The sequence below is a fragment of the Taurulus bubalis genome, assembly GCF_910589615.1.
Source record: "Taurulus bubalis genome assembly, chromosome: 19".
In the NCBI taxonomy this organism is placed as follows: domain Eukaryota; kingdom Metazoa; phylum Chordata; class Actinopteri; order Perciformes; family Cottidae; genus Taurulus; species Taurulus bubalis.
The window spans coordinates 3,929,286-3,951,737 of NC_136607.1; the positions used below are offsets into that span (position 1 = coordinate 3,929,286).

A 22,452-nucleotide genomic window follows, 5' to 3' on the forward strand; every position below is an offset into this window, starting at 1 on the left:
GTGAGTTTTTAAAGTATCACTTTTACCCACAGACTAAGCAGAGCATTGGTGAATAGAAGAGACACACCTTCAAATCCTGCACACGTCAAAAAAACGATCTCTGCGGCGACGTGGGCGATCTCGGCGCTTTGAAGCCCGTCTCCCGTCTGAAACCCCGACAGCGGCCCGCCGATCGCTCAGAGCCTCATGTTGATGTAAATTCACACAAGTCGCTGTCTCTCCGCCGTCTACCAGCTAATGAGACCCGTCGATTCAGACGCGACCCCCTTCAGAGCGCCGGCAAACACAAAAGCAAGAAAAGAACAGAGACACAAAAGCGTGTTTATTCTGCAGAGGGCCCATGCTAATCAACCACTTGTACCCTTTTTATTTTACAAAGACAAAAGCCTGGTATTAGCATTTCTGCTGCGAGATATGAGTCGGTTATTTCTCATCTTTTCTTCCTCATCTCGTTTATTATGTCCGAGCATCACAAGTGGATGTGACGAAAGCCTCCTCGCATGCATTGAAAAAAAAGAAAAGACAAAAAAAAGGTGTGTGTTGAGTGGTTTGTTTCCACGACTTCTAAAAGGGAGCGGAGGTTTTGGCTTCACGAGCAGACAGACGTCCATTTTCTGTGCACTCGCGGATGAGAAGCCGACTACACCCTGGACAGCTCGGCAGTCTATCACAGAGCATGCTTGAGCCAGACTAAACACAAGAAGAAGACATACGTCTCTAATTATTTGTCCCACTCCCAGATCTCCCGCTCACATCTTTCTCCCTGTTCTGTTCTCTGAATCTCGCCTCGTCTTGTTCCCCTGACCTCGCTCCCCTGATGATGCCTCTCCTTGTCTCCTCTCTCCTAGCTGCCAGTTCAGCCGCCTGGTCGAGGAACGGCGGACAGGGAGCGTCGTCGCCAAACTACGAGGCTCCGTTGCACTCTCTGGTACGCGCACACACCACATCGTGGACATGTCTCATCTACAATTCACCTCCATTGTACGGAGGTGTAGATGTAGTTGCTTTTCTTACTGACCAGGCATGAAAAGACCCAAAGCAAAGATGTAAATCACAAATACCTCGTCTTGTGTTTGAGAAAGACTCGGTCATTTCCTAAAACAGACTGTAGTTTTTTTTGGGGGGACTATTTTCAGCAGCGGATTAATCCATATTCGGTGCTCTACTGAGCACGTCTGGCAGCAATGTGTTTGTGTGTGTGTGTGTGTGTGTGGGAATGAGTCAATGTAAACGACAGAGTGTGTTCATAGTGATGAAGGAGTATGGTAAAGTGGTATCGTCTACCAGAACAACAGCGAGGCTCACTGAAGTTCTGGATCAACCCATTGTGTGTTTTTCAGCTATATGTATTCATACATATATTCTAATAAATCACAGAGATCAGGACGTCCCAGACGGACGGACGACTTTTCCGTTTCATCCAAACTGCTTTCATCTCAGAATGAAAGTCCAGATTACAGAGACGAGAGAGAAATAACTCCCCCCACCCCCCTCCCCCTCCCACCCCCGTGTCCCTCCACTCTGCAGCAAAGTCGCATCGAGGACCGTCTGGAGCGTTTGGACGATGCCATCCACGTGCTGCGGAGCCACGCGGTGGGACCGTCGACGGGCATGGCCGGCGGGCACGGAGACATGCACAACCTCCTCGGGGCCGCGCACACGCACAACGGCGCCATGGGCGCTCTGAACAGCGGCTACGGGTCGGGGCTGCTGTCGGCCAACAGACACCTCATGGTAGGTCCCAAAGCATGTGTCTGTAGTGCGGGGATGAACGTGTCCCAATGTAAATGGGCTTCAGTGTTGCTGTGGCCAAAGTTAAACCATGCACATTTTACAAATGCATTCCACATGACAATCTAAATTCACGGTTGAGATATTACAGCGCTGAATGTCTAGAGGCTCCCCCCATTAAGCTGTTTTAAAATCACTTAAAGTAATGTAAACATATCAAACTCAGCCAGGCTGTCAACAAGATATGAAAATGACACGGTGCACAGTCAACAAAGAATTTCAAGAATTCTTTACTTTTTTTGCCAGTTTGAGGGTTGGTCCCGAACCTTTTCACATGCAACACCCTCGAGGAAGCATTCATGCGCACAGCAGATCAGTGACGAGTCACGGTGAAAATACTTTGACTTCCTAAACGCCACTCAGCAAATGTATATTTTTGATTCGGTCCACTTCAATTTGAACCAAAGATATCAGTTTCACTCTGATTCAGACGAGCCAAACGGGCTTTGTCTTGTATAAGCACACTAAAGAAAACCCCAAAAAGATGATTTGTTAAAGACGTGTTTTTGGCCACTGCCACAGAAATAATCCCACTCTCCAAAATATTCTAAAATATGTAATATCTATGTCCCTGAAAGCAATCAGTATTACTTAAAATATTTAACTTTAAAATTAAATTAAATGAAAAAAGGGCACAGGACATAAAAGAGGGAAGGAACAAGAGGAAAGCGTATGAAGTCAGATGGGCTGCAGTAATGTTTTCCATTACATTTTGGATTTCTCAACTTCAAACAATAAACATAAAGAACCAAACAGATGTGTGACGTAGGAGATGTAGGAGGGCGAGAGAGAAAGAGAGAGAGAGAGAGAGCATTATGAAACACTGCAGCCATAAACACACTCACATGCCTGAACATGTTCTTTCAGACCTAATTTGTTTACTTGTTGTACTTTTGTGCATATTCACACACACACACACACACACACACACACACACACACACACACACACACACACACACACACACACCAGATGTTCATACAGGCAAGACAACACCTCTCTCTCTGTAGAAGAACTGTGACATCATCCCTCAGACCTCTGAGAGGACATTTTACTTTTGTTTTCCGCCCAGCAGTGTTGTGATGTGTCTGTAATGAACACCGCGGCCTCTAGGGGGCGCTAGCAGCGGCTCTACAGCGTCCTCACTATCCGGCAGTTCAGGAACCTTGTCTCTCTGTCTGTCTGGTCTTTGTTAAAAGGATTTACTTTGAAGTGTCGTTTTTCACCTGAGGGGAGTGTGTGTGTGTGTGTGTGTGTGTGTGTGTGTGTGTGTGTGTGTGTGTGTGTGTGTGTGTGTGTGTGTGTTTGTGTGTGTGTGTGTGATCATACGCTGGCTGGCTCCCACAGACATTATCTTCTTCTCACGCACATCTGTCCAGCTCTCTCTCTCTCTCTCTCTCTCTCTCTCTCTCTTTCTCTCTCTCTCTCTCTCTCTCTCTCCCTCTCTCTCTCTCTCAGTGTATGTCTTTTTGTTTATGTTTACTTCCTGCTTCAATCTTAAAGGTGCCCTGAATTTATGTAAACAATGATTAAAGTCAGTCATCGTTCTGAACTACAATTTATCAGTTTATGAACTTACACTTGTATTGTATTGAATATTTCTCAAATAGCTTTTCTTTTTTGAAAGGATTTTTGAATGGATGCTAATTTGAAATGTCTTTTTGTTTAATCTCACAAACCCCATTTGAGAACCACTGGACCAGAGAAAATAGACGAATAGATTTATAGACTTGTTCATCATCTGGTCACTAAATACCTCCTTAACTTAACTGTTAGTTTGAACACACGTCCGCTTCTCAAACTGTGTGCATAAAGATTTAGCCAAAGTGTAAACAAGATTACAGTGAGTTTTGGATTCAATATGTCATTTGTAAGTTTGTAAACTTCAAGGGAAGCTTTTGCAAACTGCTTTTAAACTCTTTTTTTCTGCTCTTCCGACGTCCCCGGAGAATAATTTGGCGTTCATCTTTACGAGGTGACGTGCGGTTCAGCCGGGAAAACATTCAAAGTGAATTCCTCGTTACGGCTAATATTTGTACAAACTACTTTTTTTTTTACTTTTTTTTTTTTTGAATTTAATCCTGAAATGATTCCAAGTGCGTTTGGGACTCTCATACGTACACATGCAGTGGAAAAAGAGAAGAAATGAAGTTAAGGATGTGTGCCGAAAAACACACTTTTATTAATGGCCGCTATAACAACACACACAGAAGCTGGTGAATTGCTCCTTGTGCTGTCATTAGGACTGTGTGTGTGTGTGTGTGTGTGTGTGTGTGTGTGTGTGTGTGTGAGTGGGCGTGTGTTTATTCAGGCTCGGATTATTTGCTGATAGACAACCAGACTCATTAAGACTGAAAACACAGCGGCTCTATAAAAGGGTTCGCCCTGATGACATTTTCACTTCGACAGATTCACAGCAGGAGATGTCTTGCACTTGTTTATACTATTGTAAAAACTGTGTAATGGAGGACTGTAAATTAGATGGCAATTTGCGAAAAGGAAATGAAAGGAAATGCATAAACTCCATCCGAACACTGAGCTCTTTTCCAGAGCGTTTCACTCTTCTCTTGCAGGTGGACTGTTCCCTCCACTTTGCTCAACATTCCCTAAAACCCAGAGAGGAATTAGTTTTCTCATGGAGGCGGAGAGTTTATGACCCAGTGGACAGTTTGGATGCTTTCTATATCTGTAGCTATCTTATACAATACAGTGAGTAGGGCTGTCCTCCGGCCAAAGGAACTGTAAGTCCACTAACGCTCCGCTTTAAATCTTCTGTTTACCAGACGAGAGCTCGGAGGTTTGTTTGAAATAAGTCATTCAGAATAAAAAAACAAAAACGTACCCAGCTTTCAACTAACGGCAATGAAAAGCCGTCCTTTCTTTAGTTGCGTAACTTACATACTTAACCAACCTAAGCATCGGTAAGTTACATAACATGTACTTATTTTAACCCAACCAAATACGAAATTTCATCCTTAAAAGACAAGTGCATTGTAACATAAGATGAGAATGTGTAGCTCAACTATCGCCAGACAATTATAGATTTTCTTGATTTTTTTTTGTGTCCATTGTCAAGTTATCGCTTTCTGAGAAAGCCACATGGCATTTACAGCACAGCTTGCATCAGGCAGGGCTTGTGGTTAAGACAAATAAAGCATGTTTAAGAAGTTGTTGACTCAGACTTCTCTCCACAGTTCTTTACACGTTCAATACTCCACTGCGTGGACGGGGAACCCATTTCAATTGGTCCCCAAAAGCCTTTCCTGGGCCTCGGTATGGCGTGTGAGAGTGTTCAGCGTAGACAGCAAGTTTCAACCAAAAGAAAAGAAAGAGACCCGATGCAAGTACTGAAGAAAACAACAACAAATGAAGCGAGAGGAAGGAGTGATGTCATGTCTAACATGAAGCCATTGTGTTTCCACTTGTCTCTGTTGTTCTCAGGCACACATTCACTCTCCCTCCTCGTCACCCTTTTATATTTCTTTCTGTCATCCACCCGTTTCCTTTTTCACTACTGTCCATCCTCCTCACACCCCTTTTTTCATTTTTTTTCAGTATCTCTTTCTGTGACTTTTCCCACACTTCCTTAAGTTTTCACCTCTTGGTTCTTTTCTATAAATATACTGTATTTTTCCATTAATTCCCTTGCAGATGTACCAACTCTCTCCCTCTCTCTCTTCTGTTGTGTTATGCACACACACACAAACACACAAACACACACACACACACACACACACACACACACACACAGCTGTATGTAGTTTGGCAGTGTTGGGCAGAGAGCCTGCAGGCTGAGGTCATAACTCTGGGAAAACAGGTGGTAGACTGATGCAGGAGAGAGAGACAGGGCGAGAGACGCATACATATAGACATTAATGCATCACGCGCACACAGTCAAATACATAAACGCATTAATGTAGACACACACGTGTGTTCAGTTTATGTCGTCTCAATTCTTTGCAGTCGGGCGGTAAAAACACACAAAATGTCCATGAAAGCAAAGACGATAAAGCAGCACTTGTTGTTGTTTTTTGTGTGTTTTTTTCTGGTGATGTAGCTGTGTCGTGATCACACAGTGGAGAGATGGGATTGGAGGGTAAAAGGGTAAAAGTTAAGGGTAAGAAATGCCCCTCTCTGGCTCCATTAGGCAGTGTTACAGGCAGTGTAATCTGCATCACTTTGCTGTAAAACACACTAATGCCTTTTAATGCTCTGCATCTCCTCTCAGGCACCAAAAGTACTCTTAAGCTGCTGGAAATCTACCGTCGCTCCATTTATCTTCAGCACAATAAAAAAAAAAAATGCATCTTTTATGACATCATTCTAAAACATTCTAAAATTGTTCTGGAACTATATCTGCAAAAACAAATAGGCAGCCAATGTCCACAAACGTTTGTGTTGTCTGAGGCAGTTTTTCCCCTGGTGGGGCTCAGAGCGCCATCTAGTGGGCTGCAGAGGTCCCAAATGGTTGGATATTATGGAAAATTGACATTTTGGGAAACTTACCACACTAGTCATGTTTTATCTTAATTGCTCAATAATTCCAGGAATAAAAAAACGTAACATTTAAATGCATGATATCAATGAGGATATCGGCGCGCAGGTCAGCAACACTGTTCAACGTATCCTCATATGAGATTAAAAAAAAACACACACATTTTTCCCGTTTCCCTAGCTCGCAATGCCGGATGAGAACAGCTACTGTTAGCTACAGCTAAATTCCCTCGGCTCAAACAGTGGGCCTTAAGTTACAAAGGGCCTAGAACCCCTGGACTGGGACAGTCACTCCCAAATACTTTTAGCGATACTTTGTATCTGCAGTACACTTCTGAGCCACATGAGGGAGCTTCATTGGGATTTGTCAAACGTTTGCATGAGCTGCATGGCTGGTTTACCCACTGGAGACCATACACGTTGATGCAGAGATGGCAGTAGAAATAGCCAGCAGCATTCACTTCTGCACAGATGTTGCTCTTCTCGTGAGAGGGCGGGCTCAAATGACGCGTTGCAGTTCCCCAAAAGGTTTAATTCATTAGTTATACAACATGAAGCGTGCTAAGTTCTGTCTATTTATTCATGTTTTCCTCATTAGATGGCCGTGCTGCTGATGTATTCATCAGTGATGTCATGCTAAACTAAAAGATGTGTGAACCCTGACCTTCATCTGGTGATCATTATGGAGTAAACACACAAATATTCGCCTTCAGATAAAGCATTCAGAGATAAAATAAAAAAATCCTCATATAATATTCCCTCTCATTTGATACACGTAGGCTGTTGTGTTTCTCATGTGTACCTGAAAGGGCGAGAAACAGCCAGCTATGTTAATATAGTCCACCTTCACTGTTTGTATTCAAAAGCTGTGTGTTATGAATATTCAAGAGGAAGCGGGGATATGATTATTGGCCTTCATGATGATGATCAGATGAATGCACTTTAAACCACCTTGATGATTGGCTGATTCAACATGGTTCATGAGTCTCAGGTCGAGCGCCGAAAATGTATCAAGGAACTGTGTGGAAAACAAATGAATACTAAATGAATATGAATGCATAAAATTGAGGTAGAAGGAAGAAAAATGTAAGAGCTGCAGTGTTTGTTAAACTATAAAGTATACTAGTCAGGTCCTAATCAGACAGTAGTTGTAGTTGAAAGCTCCGCAAACGTCCAGTAAGTGGCCCTTGAGTCAGGTTAGTATTTCCAATATCCTTCACACTCCACTATTAGAGATGATTTAACCGTGTATCCATACAATAAATATTACAAACAACTGTAAAAAAAAAAAAAAAAACTCAGGGAATAAATTCTTTCCTGTTGTAATACTTTTTTTTGAAAGTAGAAAAAGATTAAATAAAATTAGCTTTTCACCGAAATGCTAATCATCCATCTTAATTTACAATCTTGTATTCTATACATTAATATAATACTTTCTCACATGTATCAAAACACAAAGGCCACTGAAATCCATTCTCACAGATCATCCAGATGCGTTTTGCTCAGAAATCTTTCACCTCGTCAGAATGTTTTCCACAAACAACTCCGTTCCTCCTCTTCCTCCTCTTCCTCTTTCATATCATCTTTTTCTTTTCTTTTCGACATTCGAGTCGAGTCCTCCACAGAAAATGCACACATATCACGCCACTGGAAAAAGTTGCTGTACTTTTCCTCCCATGGAAGTTCTCAACACTGGGCTCTGTGTGTGTGTGTGTGTGTGTGTGTGTGTGTGTGTGTGTGTGTGTGTGTGTGTGTGTGTAGACGTCGCTACAGCAGGTGCTTTCTGTCAAGTGCTTCGTTTGCACAGAGGAGAGACTGTTCAGTTTTAAGAATGTTCCACAGTGTGTGTGTGTGTGTGTGTGTGTGTGTGTGTGTGTGTGTGTGTGTGTGTGTGTGTGTGTGTGTGTGTGTGTGTGTGAGGCCAACATAGACCCCAGTCTGGTTAGTTTACAGTTCAAATCCCCAGTGTACATCATGTCACGTCTACAGAATACAACATACGACAGAACGGAGCGGCGTTGCTCAACAACAGAACATCGGTTAGATATTCATTTAGTGTTGAATGTGCCGTCTCCCCAGAGGATGATCCCTGCTCATTTTGCCGAAACCCCTGACCTTCCCCTCTGGCACCATTCTCCGGAATGCCCACAGGAAATATCGCAATCTATAACGTTCATATTTCAAGAAAAAAATGTCCTGATCACATTCCCCCTCCCCCTGGGGGATGAAGCCTTCCTGTTTCATACCGCATGTCCTCCTCCTGTGTGTGCTTGTGTGTGTGTGTGTGTGTGTGTGTGTGTGTGTGTGTGTGTGTGAGAGTGTTTTCTTCCGACTGCAACAGTAATTGAAAAAGACAAAAGGAAATTGCAGAAAATCCGTCTAGTATGGGGCGAAATATTACAATTTACGGAGTCGGGTTTATTCCTCCCTCGGACGTGTTGCTGCAGCAGCAGAGAGCGACTTGTCCCGACTGTTTACAACGGCATGACAAACCTGTCTGCGTGTGTTTGTGTTTCTCCCTCGAACAGATACACACGGATGGGTTAGGGAGAGAGAGAGAGAGAGAGAGAGAGAGAGAGAGAGAGAGAGAGCGCTCCCTCTTGACCCAGAAATTCCCTTCTTTCTCTTCTTCTTCTCCTTCTTCTTCTACTTCTTCCTGTGTAATCAGCACACACACACACACACACACACACACACACACATTTTAAATGAACACTCTTCCCACTGATCAACAGCATTGCAGATGACAGCTACTCAGCACCTCCTCCTCCGTCTTTTGCTCCGGCTCTTCTTAATTCCAATCTGCTTTGTTGGAATGACATGTTTATGTAGAGAAGAAGAATGTATAATGTACAAAGACTGGAGACGCTGACGGTGACAGAACCCGCGGAGAGAAGTTTAGGGACCGTCAACAGCTAAATATATGAATAGTGGATATTCCCCGTCACGTAGCATTATGTATGTTGGAATATTATATATAGCGCTGGGTAACAAACTCAATTTATTACAGCTACCAAACTGCAGAAAGAAGTATCAAAAACTGCCAGGTGTATAAATGTCTTCTCAGATTCTTAGTCTTGTTCACTTCCTGTTTGAAAAGAACTAACTTTACTCGCTTTTTCTTCTTTCTATCGTCCAAAGTAAGCTAGTAGCGCTTCAACATTTAACTATGCAACAGATAAACTCCTCATTCATCACGTTAACTTTGATCTTTTTTAACGTTTGTCCTCTTCTTTTCTTCTTGTTCCTCCATGGACTGTTTTTTGTCAGGATACAATTTATTTGTAAGGCTATATTGATACCACGCTTTCAGAAAGTAGCTCTCTATAATAGGCTACATGCTAATGTTGTTGTGGGCTTTATTTTTCAGACACAATGTCTCATGACTCTTTTTTCAGCGGTCAACAATCAAATCGCCGAAGTCCTTGAATGCAACTCCGACAAAAGTCCCAACCGACCTAAACAAGAGTGAACACTTTGACACGTCAGATGTTGAGTTTTTTTTTCAGAATCAACACATTTCCACTGACGCGTCCGTCCGCGTTGCCGCTCGGTTTGTCTGTCCTGAACCTGAGTGGGCGTGGCCACGGTGTCATTTATTTATATTTCCCCCCTTCCGTCTGTCTCCCCGTCTTCCCTCCTCATTGCGCCGAGAGAAGGAAGAGAGAGGGTAGGCTCGTTAAAAATATAAAAGCCCCCCCATTAAAAATGTACGCCACCCTCTCTGTCTCCCTCGCTGCTGCCATTTCACATTTGGGAATCCGAGCAGTGATGAAAGGCAGAGAACGGAACGAAAAGACGGAAAGAAAGACAAGAGGCAAATAATAAATAAGGGAGCAAACAGACGTATGGACGGATAGACACACACACACACACACACACAGTGAAGACACGCATGCAAACAAGCGAGTTGACATTTTGTCATATTTGCGTTGAGTGAGAGGGGAGTGTGCCATGCGGTGGCCAAGACCTCGTGTCAGCCGGCTGGATTACCAGGCAGACAGAGGCAGGGTTGCCCTGATACGGGGAAAAATCATAATCATAATCATTGACTCTGGTGACTTCATGCAACGTTTTGTGGCCTACATTTTACAGTAGAATGCATCGATCTGGGGGCAAAGTTAAGAGGCGAGTTCTACGAAGAGCTTTGTGTTCTTGTAGACACGTTAATCATAAACACATTGTTGTATCGATGTGAATAGTGATGACGCAGCAAAAGAAAGTCCCGTCCACATGGCGTGTGTAAAAGGGCACCGCTGTGGAGGAATGAGGGTGCGCTGCATTTATGGCACAGAGACAAAAACAGAGCATCATTGCGAAAAAGAATGAGGCACAATAATCTTTACATGTCTATTAATTCATTCTTGTAATCGTTTGAAGACAAAATTAGATTTTTGATTAATTGCACAGCCCTTGACTAGGGGTTTGGTTTCTGAGACAGCTTCATTTACACTTTGGTTATCATACCATCAGAACATGTATGTGGATGTAGTTCAGTGACATTTAAAACAAAAAGTATCATTATAGTTATAATCTGCTCCAAATGGGAACATAATATTTAATATTCTGAACGCGTTCGCTGAGTTCCCAAAAGAAGAAAAGGTCTATAATGTGTATCACGTTTTCAGAAGAAAAAAATTAAATATATATGTATGTATATATATATATGTATATGTGTACATATATAAAAAAACAGCTCGAGGCTACATTAGCTGCTACTAGCTTAGCACACCTACATTTCCGAACCAAACTTTCAAAGGCCAAGTTGCATCGTGGGTAGTGTAGAAAACATGTTTTGGCAAGTAGGAACAGGCGGCGACCTCCGGGTCTGAAAATGAGGCCAGAGCTGAAGTGTCTTAAAGCTGCATTCTTTCTACTGGCCATCAGGGGGCGGCTCCTCTGATTGTATAGAAGTCTATGGGAAAATGAATCTACTTCTCTCTTTATGTATTCCCTCAGTAAACATTGTAAATATGAGTTTATGAATCTCTAGTTTCAAGACTTCTTCAATACAGCCTAATGTTTATTTAGAGTCAAATAGACCATAAAGCAGCATAGGGCGGGGCTACCTCGTGATTGACAGGTCGCTGCTACAGAGTCGCCCGGTCTGGGAGACGTCTGTGTTTTCGTCTCAGAACTTTAACCGTCTCAAAGTGTCTTCGCTTCATGAATTAAGTATTTGGTGAGAGTAAAATAACCAGACCCCACTGATTATCACACCATTAAATCCTCCACTGCCATTCGGCTTACCGACGTTCAAAACTTTTATTAAAATAAACATTTATGTACCAGCTTATACAGAAACATATCTATCAATATTCATATCCAGCCACTGTCCTGCTGACATGTTCAAAGCAAAAAGCCCAGGAAAAGGAGGGTGGGAGAGAGAGGGAGACCATTCTGAACCGCAGGACGCCACGAGAAAGCTAGTATCTCACACACACACACACACACACACACACACACGCACACACACACACACACACACATGAAGAGAGCCCATTTCATGCCAAAACATTGAGTCCCTGCTGGAAGCTGCTCGGTGCTCTGGGAATTAGAAATCCCACAATTAAACATATGGGCATTAAGATAATTGTCAGTTGTTGTGCCGTCGCATGTACACGCGTGTGTATGTGTGTGTGTGCGCGTGTGCATGCATGTGGCAGACAGATGGATAGGATTCAGCCAAGCACACAAACACACACACACACACATGGAGCCCTACATTATTTCCATGATAACACACATGACAGACAAGAAGACACACTGGAGATCCAAAAAGAAGGAAAAAAAAATACTAAACGTGTAAATATACATGTCAGACATGCAGATATGAACCTGGACTGAGACACACACACACACACACACACACACACACACACACACACATACAGGCAGTCTGGAGGAGAAAACACAGTTTGCCCACCTGAGTTGTACTGTACTGAAGCAACGGAGAGGAAAGCACGGATTGGTGTGTGTGTGTGTGTGTGTGTGTGTGTGTGTGTGTGTGTGTGTGTGTGTGTGTGTGTGTGTGTGTGTGTGTGAGAGAGAGTGAGTGTCAGATGGAGATCAGTGTCTTAGAAAGGCAGAGGATGCCCTCAGCAGGCCAATTACAGAACTACAACATCTGGAGGAGGAAGAAAGAACTTTATGTGGACTATTCCAGAGTTGGATCGATTTTCCGCTGTTGGTTTTTATGACCGTCTAATTTGCTAATTGTTTTTGCAGCGCTGAAGAGTGAGATTTGTCTTCCCCTCCTCTGGTGTTCTCGCATTAGGATTTATACAATTGCTTATCGTCGCGTAACATTCTATTGGCTTAAAGAGCCATTAGGAACACTAAGATTTAGAAAGATACAAAGTAAAAGGACAGGTATTTATTTATTTATTACAATACAAACAGTAGAACAGGACAAAATGTAAAACCAAGCTTGATAAATAATACATCATTTATATATTTTAAGTAATTTTGGGATTAATTAAATAATTGTGGAAACAACATGCCTTAGTACCAAATGTGGAGTGCATTCATCTCTTCATCTTCTCTCCAGCTTTGTTTCATCAACCCTTTGTGAAGCGATTTGAACTACATTTGATTTGTTTGGAAGCTGTCCAAACAAAACTTGATACATTTATTGAAAGTCATTTTGTATGCATTATGTAGCACAAAATCTAAGTTTTGCAACAATCTGAATCTTATTTTCTTGTTGTAATTTGTTAAACTATTGACACAAATAACATTTTAAAAACTAAATCACTGTAAAAATAAACCACGAAAACACACACACACACATTAGGTTATTCCGAGTCGATCCCACCTACACCGTCCTGCTTCCACAAATAATAACTGGAGCACCAAATGTGTATTAATTCGCTGCTGAAAATAGTCCCCAACCGACGTTTAGTAAAAAGCTGTTTTAGGAAAGCACCAGTGGCCCGGGGCTGAGAGCCACAGTCAGGGTCCAGAAGGCGACAGAATTCAGAGACACTGTTGGTTTGGGCCTTTTCATGGGATTTTGAAACATTATCCATTGAAGACGGAAGGATATATTACCTTTTTCAAAACTGCCATAAACAATAATGTCATGAAAACACAACCTAATATTAGTCCAAAGGAGTTCAGACCTGGAAGCGGCTCTCACTCCACCTGGACTTGAGAAGTCAGAATCAGAGCAGAGCTGCTTGTTTAAAAAATGAAACAGAATAAAACCCCTCACACTCTCCTCTCTGTTTTCCAGGTGGGCTCTCACAGAGACGACGGCAGCGGCGTGGGCGCTCTGCGCGGCGGACACTCGATGGCGGGTCAGGGGCCGGGGTCTCAGCTGCCAGCTCAGTCGGCCACGTCGCCGGACCTCAACCAGCCCGACCCGTACCGCGGTAAGACCCGCCCCGCTTTCTAAACACGCTGAGAATCAGACGTGGTTCTCCTTCTTTATTAGTTACTTCTTCATACCGTCATCTGTTAATTATGCGTTTGCATTCATGGGTCACGTTAATCAAGCACATACGGATCACAGGGAAAAGAAGTAACGACATTCATGTGTCCTTCATTTGTGAGTGAGTGAACAACGATCGCAGAGACAAACAAACTGAATCAGCATCTGTTGTTTTTGTTTGTGTGCTCCATGTAAGCACAGGCATCCCACTGGTATCCCATCATGCACTTAGGCACACACACACACACACACACAACACACCACATTTCCAACCCCACATAGTCATATGGTAATAGTCATAATGGTGATTAAGTGAAAACCGATGAAGAGGAAGCAAAAGAGGAGACGAAGAGGAATCTGAAAGAGAGAGAAAAAGTAAAAGTGGAATTAGCAGAAGTGGATGTAGATTAAGAGGAAGAAGTGCTGGAAGGAAAAGAAGTCGGGAAAACAAAGAAGGAGGAAAAGAGGACGATGAATGACGTGGAGGTAAATGAGAAAGAGGAAGAAGATAACTACAAGTCAGGGAAGAGCAAGAAATGGGATGATGACAGAAGAAGAGAAGATGAGGAAGAAATATATGAAAAGGAAGAGCAAGAAATACAAACACAGATAACAGATTACAACAAATAGGAGAATTAGGAGGGAAGAGAAAGAAGAAGGAAAAGATCAAAAAGAGAGAGGAAGATGGCGACGAGGAAGGAGAGGAGAAAGAAAAGGAAATGTAGAAAGAGGGAAGACAAGGTCAAATATAGAGAAGGTTACAAAACAAAGAAGATGAAAATGAACAGCAGGAAAAATAAGAGAAACAAATTATTAAGTAAAAGAAAGAATAAAATGACCAGAAAGACGGAGAAGATGAGGAAACGGTTGAGACTGAGGATCAGAGAGTTGACGCATGGAGTCGGGTCTCAGCCGGCGAGTCTTGACTTCACCGCCCGAGCTGGGGGAAAAAAGAAAAACCTAACGAGGGGTTTAAATAAATATATATATGGGTGATATAAATATGGAGGCGGAGAAGTGTATATGAGCACTGTGGAGCAAATTAGCCTTGAGCTCGTTTTTTAAAGGCTGAAAATGAGTCTGCTGGCAGGGAAAGTTCAGCAAGCAGCAGCCGGAGCCAAGTGTGTGTAATGAGGGGAGAGAGAGAGAACACACACACACACACACACACACACACACACACACACACACACACACACACACACACACACACACACACACACACACACACTCGCAGAAGTTGTTCCTTACTCCACACACACACAGTTGAGTGTGTGTGCAGAGGCTGTAAATAGAGGGCATGAAATGGTTTTGGCAACAAACACTTAAACTTGGTAGCAGAGCTGTGGTTTCCCCCTCTGCCAATCTCCATTTCAAAATAATAATAAAACAGTGAACAGTTATATTTTATTCATAGTATATTATTTAAATTCATATGACTTTGATTTGATATATATATTTCAAACTGAGGTGGTCGGGTGATTTCATTCTATTTCATTTCCCATAGTCATTAGTGAATTTATATATTACCGAATTCATTAAAGGGTCAGTTCGCCCAAATTGCACCGAGCACGAAGCGTCGGTAGCTGATCATGATTCACGAGGCGAGGCCGTTTGCTTGGTTACGGGTTGTGTGCTGTTATTTTTATTTATTTTTTTGTCAATAAACTAGAAAATCAATGTACGTTTGGAGGACATGATGCGACATGGGTGCCACTTTTAGGGGAAGCCTAAGAAAGAGGATGGAAAAATGTAGATTTAATATTATTTTCTTTTTTTTCTCCCCGCAGCTGTTCCACAACCATACACAAAATATTTTTTAAAAGCCCCTAAAAACTTGGCCTCCAATGTGCAGCGTCTCCCCCAAACACCATTGAATATTCATGACTTTAAAGACGCATCTTCAGGTGATGTTCGTTGAGTTTAACAGTCAAAAACTCAAGCTAATCCGCCTCAGCAGGATCGTGTGGGTGTAGTTTGATCGGATTTGATTGACGGTGACCAAACAACCCAACAACTATCATCACACTGATTATATTTGTATATAGGTGACTGAGATTTATGAAAATAAAGAAAACATAGCAACTAGAAAGAAGTATCTATTTTTGGCAGGAAATTGGCTTTCAGGGTCGTCAATGACTTGCAGATTGGAGCAACTCCTCCACTTCCTGTTTTTGTGCGATGCATTGTGGGACAGTAGTTCATTCACAGCACATTCAAAACAAGCCGATTTAGTCTGCATCATTGAGTTACTTCATTTTGTCACTTTTACAGAGTTAGTATGTGTACCCCTCCTCTCTACCTCCTTCTGCTTAATGGATCATGGTTATCTGGATCATGGACCATGCCTACTACTCATTATATAAATAATTTATGTAATATTCATTGAATGTGCTGTAACTCCGTTACGTTATTCATTCTGGCCACATGACATCTATTGCTTCTGTCCATCCGGGGAGAGGGATCCTCCTCTGTTGCTCTCCCTCAGGTTTCTTCCCTTTTTTTCCCTGTGAATGGGGTTTTTACTATCTTTAATGGGGGAGTTTTTCCTGATCCGATGTGAGGTCCCGAGACAGGGATGTCATGTGTACAGATTGTAAAGCCCTCCGAGGCAAACTTGTATTTGTGATGTTGGGCTATATAAAATAAACTGAATTGAATTGTACACACACACACACACACACACACACACACACACCAAGTCTTCTCCAGTGTCTGTCTGGGTTCAATCAGAGGCACAGAGACACTTTTCACAGTTTAAAGACTTTTTTTCTGCAGCTATTTGTGCAGTTATTGTGTGGGAAAAAGACGCTGGCACACAAACCAAACACGGGCCGTCACTCAAAGCTGCAGACAAAATGCCTCCGTCAGGCAGACGGAGATTCAAAATGGCCGATCGCTGGTCGTGTGTGTGTGTGTGTGGGAACAGAGCGGAGTGTTTTCTGTTGACTGAGAAGTTGGCAGCGTCCCAGCGTCGGATCCATACAGGCGTCAAATAAAGACGGCTGTGTTCAGCCGAGGAGAGCGGAGCCTGGAGGTCGCCTGGTGAATGAGCTCTGCTCTCGCGGGCCCGGTGCTGCCTTCACGTCTAAATTAGCCGTTTCACCCAAATAATTATGCCGTGTTTTAAATAAGTTGTGTTCGTATCGGTGACACAGATACAACCGTAGCGTGTTAGCTTGCAGGTTGGCTCAGATGTAGACGCCGCTGACAGGGAGGGAGGATCTGCAGCACTGTCCCACTGTGTTGGTGACACTTATGGGATTCTAATGGCGAGTCCCCAGTCATGCTGCTGCCAGGAATGATCGATATGCCGATATGCTCATAACAACGGGTTCTAGGGTGTGGCATGAACGCAACTAAAATGCTCACATATCATCTCACCAATCCAATAATGTGCATGTGTGTTGCTGTTACTGTTTTTTGTTTTGTTTGTTTTTTGCTTCTTTCACATTCTACGATATATTCTATATTTCAATAAAGGCCTGCACCTCTGTTGAAACAGAAAAAGCATAGATCTTTTAAGTAGAACATAGTCCTTAAGCCATAAATCAAATAAAAATAAAAAAGTTGGTCATATATTTTCCCAAAAATGGAGTCTATCCAACATTTTTGTCTGTTACCAATATTGGGGAAAAAAGGTTCCACATGCATATTACACATTTGCATTTTTACAATCTCTACTTCCAGCCTCTCTGTCCTCTCTGCTCTGTGTTCTGCAGCCTCAGTTCAGTCAACTCTTCAAAGTTGACTCTTGGCATCAGCCACGGCTTCCGATCTGGTTGCTGCAAATAGTTTTTAACAGTTTAACTGAGACCTACAAAATAAAGGGATTTTGATTAAATATCACACTTTTTAGGTTAGTTTTGGTTGTTTCTCCTAATTCCAACCTTCACGTCCCGCCTCACTTTGTTGCCTCCTCCATACGGCTTCCGCCTGGGATGCTTCGGGAGCAGAGTCAGGAAAACTTGACAGGAAAACATAAAAAGTAAAGTATTTTCGGCGTTTGAGGCAATGACCAATGCTGTCGAGATGGTTGTGGATCTTTCACTCAAGTTGAAACGGCTTAAACCTTCACAAACACTTACTTTAGGACAATTACTACTACAGCAATCGCGTCAAACATAAGTCAATTTGATATGAAGTGGTGAAGTCCAGTTGTCGGACTCCTCATGACAAGTGTCCGTATATTGCATGTATCTATGTTCCCCCTCTAACCCGTCCTCTCCTCCCCTGCAGCGCTGTCTGGAGGCCTTCAGGGCCAGAGCTCCTCCCCCATCAGCTCGGAGATCAAGTCTGAGGACGAGGGGGACGAGAACCTCCTGCAGGACCCGAAGTCCATAGACAACAAGAAGGACGACGGCGACAGCAAGGACCTGAAATCCATTGAGAGGTAAGGATCGAGGTTCAGGTACCTCACAGCCGTTGGACCCAAAGCACCCACGCGCTCAGAGACCTTCCTTTGTTCAAAATGTCACCGATGGGAACATCTGTGGCTCGGGCGAGGATAGAGATGTATAGGGATTAACTCGCCACTAGATTGATTTCATTTGACAAATATCTCTTCCACAAATCTGTGTTCAGCTGAGGCCAATTGCTGTTTTAAGGCAATGAAAAGATAAACAGTATTTCTTAGTTTTTTGCCCAGCTGTGGGTGTTTTGGGAACCGGCCTCTGGACTTTGACGAAGTGACCGCGTGTGATGAGAAGCAGCTAAACACATCAATTGATACAGAGACCTCTTGTCTGCGTCACGTCCACCAGGCATCTCTCTTCTTGTTTTTATTTACACTTTTGTTTGAGGTTATTTGAGCAAAGTAAACTAAATGTTGATACAAAGAGAGGTTTCTGGTGAACATGCACTTCCCGGTCAGTCTCTTCTTGGTCTTGAGTCGGGTTTGAACCGTTTCTCACACAACAGAGTAAAGCCCACAGTCAATGTTCCTAAAGAAGTGCTGCTCACCACCAAACACAACCGGGCTGGAGACGGAGCCTCTTTGACGAATGTAATGAGGATTCTGGCTTTTTTTGGCGAGAAACAATAAGCCTTCAACAAATGTTTTCTTTTAATCATTTTTCAAAGTCGGATATGAAACCCACTCATGACATTGGAGGTATGAGAAAGATGAGTGTTGGTCACGGCGTTCATTTCCCTCATGGATGCAGCTGAGCAGCAATCACCCCTCCAATGAGGGAGGAACACCCCAAACATCTGGATCCCAAACGCAAAGATTGTACATGTTGGGGGTCATGATGATGATGGTACAAATAGTGATAATAGTGATAAGACAAGAACAATGTTGCCCATGCTGCGTTGCAGGGTTTGAAAACGTACCGCCATTTTTGTGTTTGCATGTTAATGACAATTTAGGGGAAAAACACACAATTCGGCAAAATTGTGGGGGGTTTTTTTGTGTGTGTTCAAAAAAACACCGCTGCCTGCCTATTGCTGACATTGCAGCAGTCTATTTGATGAGCTTGTTCTACTCTGGCTTTCCATCATATTGGTTTGCAAACAAGCCTCTATGTAAAAGTCAAATTTTACACAAAAAACAACAACAAAGAAAGCAGAAGCTTCTCTTCTCAATTGAAATGAAGTCGTTGCTCCAGACAGGATTCAGATTGCAGGATTACAAATTCTTAATATAGTTCCTTCATGTCAATTCTGCACTAAAAATAATATTATAGTAATAATTATCAAGTTATTTCGAGAAACATCCATCCTAACCGCTTCCTCGTGTCATGTCACCGTAGCAACCCGGACGACGAGGACCTGTCTCCGGAGCAGAAGATGGAGCGAGAGAGGGAACGGCGGATGGCGAACAACGCGCGGGAGCGTCTGCGGGTCCGCGACATCAACGAGGCGTTCAAGGAGCTCGGCAAGATGGTGCAGCTGCACCTGAAGAGCGACAAACCGCAGACCAAGTTACTGATCCTGCACCAGGCCGTGGCCGTCATCCTCAGCCTGGAGCAGCAAGTCCGAGGTCGGTCTAATGTGAAAAAACAAACACAAACACACTGACATCCTGCAGCTTGTTGTTCAACTGACAGGGTTGTGAAAGTAATGAATGAATCACATCGAGGGATGGAGATCGAGTTTGAACCCAATCCAGTGAAGTGATGGAACAATGAAAACGTTCACTGATCTTTAACTTTTTTGATTGCAGTAGTTCATGAAAAAGGAAGACTCTTTACTATAACTGAAAATTAGTCTAAATTAATCTCATGATAAGAACGTGGTAACATGTGAGATTTGTTGCTGTTTTATTTTCTATGCAATAAGCAAATGTAGCTGCAGTGAGGGATCTTAAAGACTGGTAATATTCTAAAATCCAAAATGTCCCCTTTATTTTAAATCTTAAATTTCTTTGAGGGGAATTCAAGATGGAAATCCATGTTCATGAGGTTAAATATAGATGTCCTGCATATGTAGTGCTACCAGAGCTCCAGGAGAGGGCAGCAGTGGCACCTGTTGTTCAACCTGGCTGGAGGTTTGGGCTTTTATCGACTTTAGTCAAACTAGTTGTGGAGTGAAAGAGCTCACTGGAAAACACAGTCAGGGCAAAAACATACCATAAATAATATCAATATCTCTCTCTCTTTCTCCCTCGGTCCAGAGCGGAACCTGAACCCCAAGGCGGCCTGTCTGAAGCGCCGTGAGGAGGAGAAGGTCTCCGTGTCTTCGGACGGGAATCCCCTCTCGCTGGCCGCCGCGCACCACGCCATGAGCGACGTGTCCAACCCGCTGGGACAAATGTAAAGCGCAGCAGCATCTCCTCCCTCTGGATGGTCAGAAGGTTTCACTTATACACCAGTCTGTTGTTGTACCTTTAATTCAAAACCAAAGAATCAGAAAACAGAAACCAGAAACTTCAAGCAATCCGCTTGTAAATCCTTAAGTTATCATTCGTCATTATGTCTGTATAGTTTCCTGCTAAACAGAATTATAGAAACAAAAACATGACTATTGTTATAGAAAATGTGTATTGGCTATAGAGGCACTAAGGTGGGCAAAAAATTATTGGTAAAGAAAACAAAGCTTCCTATTTGGTGTCTATTTGTAAATAAAAGTGTAAAAACGATTCCTTCAAGTAAGTTAAATACACTATAGTTTAAATAAGTCTTCTCATTGGTAACCATTTCAGACTAAATTTACTGATAAAGATATATTTGTGTCTTTTGACTTTGTTTTTATCATTTTTTACTGCCACTCTTATGTAGGGGAGAAAACAAAGGGTTAACATTGACACAGACAAGTAGACCAAAAGCCATTGAGGTCAAATGACTTCCATGTCAATCAAATCAGAGGCCAGAACAGGAGTTTCTGTCTAGTCCGGGTACATTGTAACAACAGATTGGCAGTAAGTGTGATATGGTGTGTGATGTGTGTGTCTGTGGCTGTTCTTTGTTCTGCACCGTTTGGAAACATTCACATTGTACCTGTGTTTGCATGTCGGGTTGTGGAGCCGGTCAGTTTCATTGAGCTTGTTTCCCGATGTTCTGTAGTCCTGAGGTACTAAAGGTCCTTGATAATAAGCAGGAGTCAGTCAGAGTTTCTTATCTGAACAAGCTTTACAGTGAAAGAAATTAAGTCACAGCTTTTCTTCTTGAGACAATGGTTGTTTTTTTGCGGGTTTCAACATGAAACTTGAAATGCACGACTTGACCTGTGCTGCGAGGAGGCGCCCTTGATCCGATTCAAATCGAGTTGTGTGACCCATTATTAAATACATACAGATTCATCTGGGTCCAAAATATTTCAAAGCCACTTTGCTTCCTAAAAATGTACATTATTATGAAGAGTTAAGATTTTCCCCTGGCATTACTTTCAGGCCAAACAGTTCACTTGTACACTTTGGCTTTCACAATAATTTTTTTTAGTCAACGAATAATCATACAAATAATTGCAATCTTAATTTTAAGGAATTTAATGAGCAGTCATGCTCCCCAGAACATGAACCCTTTATTTTCTGATACTTCATGAACTTTTCCTTTTCACGACAGTTAATCAAGACATATTTTTAGCCCTAGTGGGGTGAAAGAAATACCGCTACCACTATTAGGGTTCTACGCCAGGAAGGGGAGGAGCTTCCCCGTCTTGTAATCTTCAACAACAGCTTTGACATCTGCGACATCTACTGTAAACCACATCTTCATATTTCAAAATCCATCCATATATGTATTAGAAATAGCCGAGTGTTCGCCATCTGACTCCAGCGGGAACCCGACGCTACAGTCACAGTGAATCTGTGTTTGTGTGCGAGTACTAGTGACCCCTAACCCACCTCCGCCCTTACCCCTCTTCTTTTGTTTCCTCTTTGTCTCTCCAGGTCCAAGGTGCCAGAGTTCATCAAGATGATGAGTGACCACTTCCTCTGACAGCGTTTCCATGACAACCCGGCAATCGATCGACCCCCCCCTCCTCCGATCTCTGGATCTGCGGCCTGACCCATCAGATCAGCCTCTCTCTCTCTGTCTCGTCTGTCTCTTATCCTCTTCCTCACCTTCGTCTCCGTCTTCTGTTGAGAACACGAACTGCAGAGTCACATTAGTCGCTGTCGTCACTTTGCGTCTCCAGCGAAGGGAACTGGACGCTGCTTTGTGGAGACGTTCAACGGCCGCTGTCACACGGCCGCTACGAAGCGGCGGTCTGTGGGAGATTTGACACAAAGTTACAGCAATGGACAAGTCTTTGGAATCACATCATCCAGGAAATTTTTCTTCTTGTACTAC

The 22,452-nt window shown here is 42.9% G+C and overlaps 1 protein-coding gene across 1 annotated transcript in view; it reads left to right on the forward strand.

Annotated features, from left to right (window-relative positions):
- The window catches only part of tcf4 (transcription factor 4), a 197,980-nt gene extending 175,876 nt beyond the window's left edge, over positions 1–22,104 (forward strand). The window contains exons 14-20 of the mRNA XM_079234873.1: positions 849–928; positions 1,528–1,734; positions 13,523–13,661; positions 17,960–18,113; positions 19,474–19,703; positions 20,337–20,475; positions 22,050–22,104. Coding sequence (XP_079090999.1) covers positions 849–928; positions 1,528–1,734; positions 13,523–13,661; positions 17,960–18,113; positions 19,474–19,703; positions 20,337–20,475; positions 22,050–22,098 — 998 coding nt within the window. The 3' untranslated portion in view covers positions 22,099–22,104. The remainder of the gene's footprint in view (positions 1–848; positions 929–1,527; positions 1,735–13,522; positions 13,662–17,959; positions 18,114–19,473; positions 19,704–20,336; positions 20,476–22,049) is intronic.
- Positions 22,105–22,452: the final 348 nt, after the last annotated feature.